This window comes from Papaver somniferum, chromosome 5 (assembly GCF_003573695.1).
Source record: "Papaver somniferum cultivar HN1 chromosome 5, ASM357369v1, whole genome shotgun sequence".
Lineage (NCBI taxonomy): Eukaryota > Viridiplantae > Streptophyta > Magnoliopsida > Ranunculales > Papaveraceae > Papaver > Papaver somniferum.
The window spans coordinates 164,716,427-164,722,978 of record NC_039362.1 but is presented as its reverse complement, the minus strand read 5'-3'; the positions used below and the strand labels follow the sequence as shown (position 1 = coordinate 164,722,978).

General features: G+C 35.5%; 1 protein-coding gene across 2 annotated transcripts; it reads left to right on the top strand.

Annotated features, from left to right (window-relative positions):
• The first annotated feature begins 372 nt into the window (after nucleotides 1-372).
• Nucleotides 373-4,536, top strand: LOC113283523 (serine carboxypeptidase-like 2). Of its 2 annotated transcripts, none has more exons than XM_026532813.1 (14): nucleotides 373-592; nucleotides 683-828; nucleotides 1,599-1,675; nucleotides 1,896-2,018; nucleotides 2,164-2,266; nucleotides 2,362-2,399; nucleotides 2,576-2,677; nucleotides 2,759-2,845; nucleotides 2,956-3,126; nucleotides 3,219-3,290; nucleotides 3,388-3,506; nucleotides 3,599-3,712; nucleotides 3,855-3,900; nucleotides 4,046-4,536. In XM_026532813.1, the coding sequence occupies exons 1-14, from the start codon at nucleotides 408-410 to the stop codon at nucleotides 4,127-4,129; spliced, it is 1,467 nt and encodes a 488-aa protein (XP_026388598.1). In that variant the 5' UTR covers nucleotides 373-407; the 3' UTR covers nucleotides 4,130-4,536. The 2 variants fall into 2 exon arrangements, with proteins under 2 accessions (XP_026388598.1, XP_026388597.1); XM_026532812.1 differs by having other exon boundaries at nucleotides 3,204-3,290.
• Nucleotides 4,537-6,552: the final 2,016 nt, after the last annotated feature.

Below are 6,552 nucleotides of genomic sequence, written 5' to 3'. Positions count from 1 at the left end.
TCTATTAAAAAGCCAACAGATTCATTGGCTGAAATTTTAGAACAGTCGAAATCTGGTGGTCCAAGTTGTTGATTCTTGCACGTAATAAAAATAGTTACATGCACGATGCACCCAAATGAATCAAATCCACAAGTGAATTGAGCGTCAACCTCAAAATACAGTTCTACAGTTCTACAAACTTCGTAAACTTATTCTTAAAACTCATCAGTGCTTACACCGAAAAGACGGCAACTAATCCGTAAAACCACGTGTCAATCAAATAACACAACCATCGATTACGTTTCTTCCCTCGCTTTTCTTATCTTTACCATGATTCCTTCTATATAAGAAACGTAATACGCTTTACTTTTGAACAATCTTTGAAACCTTAAAAGAAAATCTGTTATTATCTATAGTCACAGACAACAATGGCAGGTAGTAAAAACAAGTTAGTGTACAGTTCTTATTCTTTGTATCCAAACTTGTTAAGGTTAGTTTTCATCATCGTCATCATCTCAGTATCGGGCAGTAGTCACGAAGTTTCTAACTCTACTGCCGTCATCAAATATCTTCCTGGTTTTTCCGGTCCTCTACCGTTCTACTTTGAAACAGGGTGAGTGGGTTGTGTTATGCCAACTCTTCGACATGCAAATTTTGTTGATTGTTTTGATTGTCGTGATCACTTAGAGAGACTTGTTTTCAGGTACATAGGAGTGGATGAGAAAGAAGATGTTCAGTTATTTTACTACTTTGTCAAGTCAGAGAGAAATCCCATGGAGGACCCCGTAATGCTCTGGCTGACCGGAGGCCCTGGTTGCTCTGCTTTCAGTGGTCTTGTCTATGAAATCGGTGATTTTTCTTCTTGTTCTGTTATGGATGCATGCATGCTTCGTGTCAGGTCCCCTTCACCTTGTTCCAGGACCCATTTGTGCTGTTCTGATTAGTTTGCATCCCTTGGGACTTTGTATGGCCATGTCGTAGTAGAGAGTAATAATGAATTGCTTATGCATAAAGAACGTAGCTGTGTCATGGAAATCTTTTATTGTCCATGTAATCACTCTTAATATCTAGCATTCTCTTATTTGAGATGAAATTTTGCAAATTTGAAAATCTTGTTTGGCACTGAAAAATGAGGCTTTCACTGACTGTTGGAGATGCTCATAGCGAGAAGTAAAACTTTCTTGTAAACATATAGAAGTACCTCTCTGCCAAGGAATATGGGATAACGGGACAAACGAGAGGTAGCCATCCTAATTCCTAAATATGTTGCACCGATGAATTAAAGATTTGTTTTTGTTCTACCAATTTGAGTACCAAAGTTAGACCCTCCGTACAGTGAGAAGCCCACCACAACTTAATACCAATTGATAGGTGGTTCATACAGATGCGGACATGCCTGTAACATTTTGAAGAGTCCGGTTTTGTGCACATTTTCTGACGAATGTGCACGTGATATTTCAATCTCATATTTCAGAAAAAAAATGAACAATATTTCAGTTTCATCCTTAAATTTTGGGAATTATATAACACGGGATGACCCGGATGAGATTCTTAAAACGCATGGTATTAGGATTTCATTTTATAAGGTCGATATGCTAATTTTCTTTACTTTCTGTAAGGTCCTCTGAAGTTCGACGTCGTGGAATATAAGGGCAGTTTACCCACTCTGGTGCAAAACCCGTATTCATGGACAAAGATGAGTACTTTCTTTATCTTTTTTCAGTTTGGTAACCCAACTTTCACTAGATTACACAAAATATACGTCATCAGTAGAAATGATTCATGTTGACCACTCGAGTCCAACTACTAAAATGCTCAGGCTAAGGCAATCTGATTCAGTCTGTTAACTATATTGATGTTTCAATGGATACAAACTTCTGAGGCTGAGATTGAAGATATGTGCAACTCTTTCTCAGGTTGCAAGCATTATCTTTTTAGATTCACCGGTGGGTACTGGATTCTCATATTCAAGAAGCCAACATGGTTGGATGACAAGTGACCTAAAGTCTGCTAACCAAGCTTACCAGTTTCTCAAGAAGGTAATATCCTATAAACCTAGCAGATTGATAATGTGGTGATTTGCAAGCATAGATATACAAATGTGATCACGATTTCCAGATCAACTTAATCTTACTTGGTGCAAAATACTTGTAATCAATATTACTTTTACGTTTGTTTTTGTAGTGGCTGATAATTCACCCGGAGTTCACCTCCAATCCTATATATATTAGCGGTGACTCGTATTCTGGCTTACCTGTTCCCGTCATAGTCCAACATATTCTAGATGGTAATCCTAAATTCTCAAATCATGAATGCATGCAGGCATTTGTGACCTAGCTACTAAATTCTTTAATCCATGAATCTTGTTGTTTTAATATACAGGAAATGAAGCGGGGCACAAACCGTTCATCAACGTCAAAGTATGTTGTCCCGACTCCTGGGCAGTAACATATACTCATTTTTCGTTAAAATAAATGCTACTACCTCCATTTCTGAAAAAGTGAAAGTATCACTTTTTCCAGAAATGGAGGGAGTATTAATATTTTTCCCGATGCACTGGTAGTGTTTGAAGTAGTCTATCATCACTTGGTTGTAGGGAATCGTTCTTGGCAATGCTGTAACAGAACCAACTCTCGAGGGCAATTCCAAAATCCCATTTGTTCATGGAATGGGTCTAATATCTGAAGAACTTTACGAGGTAAATTAAGCATCAAAATTTACGCTGAAGGGGACATAATATTGAGGTATTTTGCATCAATTTTCATTTTTTCTCTTGCAGTCGCTTAAGAAAACTTGTGAAGGAGAGTACACAAATGTAAGCCCTTCCAATACATTATGTCAACGGGATCTTAACTCTTACTATCAGGTACTATTGCGGCAGTGCCAACAGGAAAAGATATATACTCACTGAGACATGGTCTTGTTGCTCGCATAAATTTAAGAATAAGAATGATTGACTTCTTTTGTAAATTACAGTATATTTTAGGAATTAATACCGTCCAAGTTTTGGAACCTGCATGCTATTCTATTATTGCGCCTGCGAATTCGGAGAAAATTACAACATATCGAAGATCTATGAGCGAAAAACATTCAAAGTGGCCAATTCAAATGGATCAAGATCCTCAATCTCCTGTATTAGCATGTCGGGTATGGAATCAACAGAAACATATTCATTCAGTTAAGTTGCCTTAATTAGTTAATTATGTGTATAATTTTCTCTAAAGTATAAAAATATTCAGAGCTATGGTTATTTGCTCTCGTCTTACTGGATTAACAACGACACTGTACGGGAAGCTCTACATATCCGCAATGTGAGTCTGACTCTAAAATTAGTTAGTCATAATTTTCCCTAAAGAAAGGTGAAAATGATCCATTATTGAATTTTTCGCTTTAAATATCATATTGCAGGGAACAGTAGATAATTGGAAAAGGTGCAACTATGGATTACAATTCGAACCCAATCTTGGGAGCAGCTTTAGCTATCACGTAAATCTCAGCAAAAGAGGTTCTCGGTCTTTAATCTACAGGTTAGACTTTTATGCACACATGATTAAGCTCCTTATTTCTTTTTTCATCAAGATTTAACTCATGTGACGTTCAAGAATGAATATAACAACAGTGGAGATCACGATATGGTAGTCCCACACTTGGGTACTCAAGCATGGATACGGCTACTAAACTATACCATTGTTGACGATTGGAGATCATGGTGGGTCGATGGCGAAGTTGCAGGGTAGGGTTCAAACAATTTTATTTTATTTCATTGTTAAATTGCTTTCACACAATTTTTAGCTCCACAAGAAAAATGACAAATATTTTTAACAACATTTGATTCTAATGAACGTTAATGGGTTTTATTGTTTGTTTTGATATAGATATACAAGGAAGTACTCAAATGAAATGACATTCGCGACTGTGAAGGCAAGTTTCAGATTTACTACCAATCCTCCTAACTAATTGGTTTTGTGATTAATTAGCAAGAAGTGTTAGGAATTTATTTCCTTTTGAATATCTTTTTTTTTCTTCTTTTTTTCTCGGCACCTAAATAATATTTGTGTGTATGCAGGGAGGAGGTCATACAGCTCCAGAGTATAAACCTAAGGAAGCCCTTGCAATGTTCAAGAGGTGGATTGATAGTGAACCTGTATGAATGTGATAAACTTCGAAACAAAGCATTCTGCATATATATGTTTGTTGGTATACTGTTTTCGAAAACAAACTAGAAATTACAAGTATAGGAGCATTGTGTATTTGTTCATGTCGGCTTGCTCCTTGCACACAGTTAATAAAGCAGGACTAATGAATATTGTAATCTTTATTTTATGTACTGTGAATCTGTGATTAAAAAAATACAACTTGGACTTGTGCATTATAGTACTGTCCTTGGGAGTCTAGACAATGTCGTGGAGTTGATATCTAGAGATTCTAGACTTGGATTTGCGTAACATATATACTTACGAGTCTTAAACTATGTATTTTGCGTTAGTCGGCTTTCAGACAAAATTAGCTTCGCAAGTTCATTTTCTAAAACTAAAATACTTCAAAGATTTCATAAAATGTGGTCATTTTCTGTATAATGTTTATATAAGGTTTGATTATTTGCGGAAATAGTTTTGATTTTCTTGAGTTATTTGGATTGCGAAGCCTTGTTGAATTGCCTAGATGTGTGGACTGGGATTTGTATGCAAATATCTTTGTCAAATGACTCACATCCCACTCATTTTCAACAAAAGATAAATCCACGACAAAGCGCATCATTCCACTCATCTCCAAAAGAAAACAATACATCTACTACCACTAATTTTCATTTAGACACTTATTTTGAGTTTCAACATTAATCATTCACATCTTAATTTTGTATTTGTCTGGTTTACTTTGAATGCATGCACAAAATTCCCTTCCATGCAGTATAATAGGAAACCCTTGTCCAGCTGCAAATAACCAAATTACCTGTAACCTTTACGTGAGATTTGATAATAATTGGTGAGAGAAATCAAGAAACTATGTTAAGAGATCTTAAAGAAAGAAGATACGGATATGCATACATACAAATAGGAAGGTACGGTAAGAGCGAGCACATAAAAAGAATTTACACTCTCTTACACTACTTTAATGCTCCTCAAGCTTATAACCAGTTGTAGGTACCTAAAATGGATGAAGGGATAGAAATGAGTTTTTAGGATTTTGAGTTGAGTTGGGAAAGGATGAGCAAAATAATTTTCACCTAAACCAACATGATAAAGATTGCTTCAGTCATATGGATGGATGAATCAGGGTTGGTATCATGAGGGAAGCAGAAAGAAAAATAAATCGGAATATTTCTTGATTGTAGAAGAATGTTTTGTGAGATGTGTTTAGCATGTTTAGTTAGAGAAACTCCAATGGGTAAGGTTTACTTTGCTCACTGGATGAACAAACGTGATTTCTCACAGTGGTAAACAAGCAAACGAATTGGCAAATTTGAACGTAGGTCTCATTTTTAATATTTATTTATGATTTTATAGGACAAGTTTTAATAAACCAAGTCGTAAAATATGATAGTGAGACCCGATTTTAATTTATCAAATCAGAACATAATATAATATAAAAATTAATTCAACTAACATTCCTAATTATTTTTCGTTTTAATAATATATCTTATGAATCAAATTGAGATGATTGTCCCAATTTGATCTCATCTCAGGTTGAAACGCTCGGCTAAACTTGAGACACAATGAACAAACCATTTTATTTCAGAGTTTGTCCATCCATTTTGCTTGTTTGCCACTCTCATTATGGGTAGTAAAAGGGAAAATATGCTTGTTTAGGACTTGTTCTTAGTGAGCTATTTATAGCTGAACTCTCCGATTTAAGTCAGTGAGATTAAGATGACGAATTGCTATTAGCTTCTCATCTGCGATCTCAAGAATAGCTAAAGATAATTCTATTTCATCCCTTGATTCTGGCATTTCCCAACTATGGTACGACCCATTGGTTTAGGTAGACAAGATATTAGATAGCATATGATAGTTTTGTTTATCAGTCTCACGTGCTAGGTGCACGATTATAGTTAGTATCGAGTATCCTCCCTTATAAGGTATTGACTGTAATAATTTGATTATAGAATAGAATTATTGAGTGTTTTTCTTCCCTCATTTGAGATTTATCTTTCATTTCTACAATGTAGATCTGATTCTGATTTTCCATTTATTGGGTATTTTCCTTGCGTATCGTAGATTGCCAGACCAAAAGCCTGATTGATATATCCACTCATTTGTGTGACTGAGTCATCCTTCATAGTGATATGTTGACAAGGTGATAATGCTCTTGTATTTGACGTTAACTGAGATAAATAAATATATTTCCTGATTTGTGCGTTATGATTTAAGACGGGAATTATAGAGAACATGAGATAGCATGTGTTGGCAACATGGGTCGTGTATGAGACACGAGATGACTAAGGTTGAGAACCTTTATGTGGCCGTTCATACATAACTCAAATGTCGAATTTTCCTTATGAATTCCTTTGATGAGCGTATGGAGCATGAGAGACTAGTAAAGTTTAGTTATATATGTTGAACAAGTTTGCGTAAC

Coding starts and splice junctions, on each gene's coding strand:
- LOC113283523 (XM_026532812.1), top strand. CDS start 408: ATGGCAGGTAGTAAAAACAAGTTAGTGTACAGTTCTTATTCTTTGTAT. Junction 2,019..2,163: donor CTTACCAGTTTCTCAAGAAG/GTAATATCCTAT, acceptor TTGTTTTTGTAG/TGGCTGATAATTCACCCGGA. Junction 3,127..3,203: donor CTCCTGTATTAGCATGTCGG/GTATGGAATCAA, acceptor TTTTCTCTAAAG/TATAAAAATATTCAGAGCTA.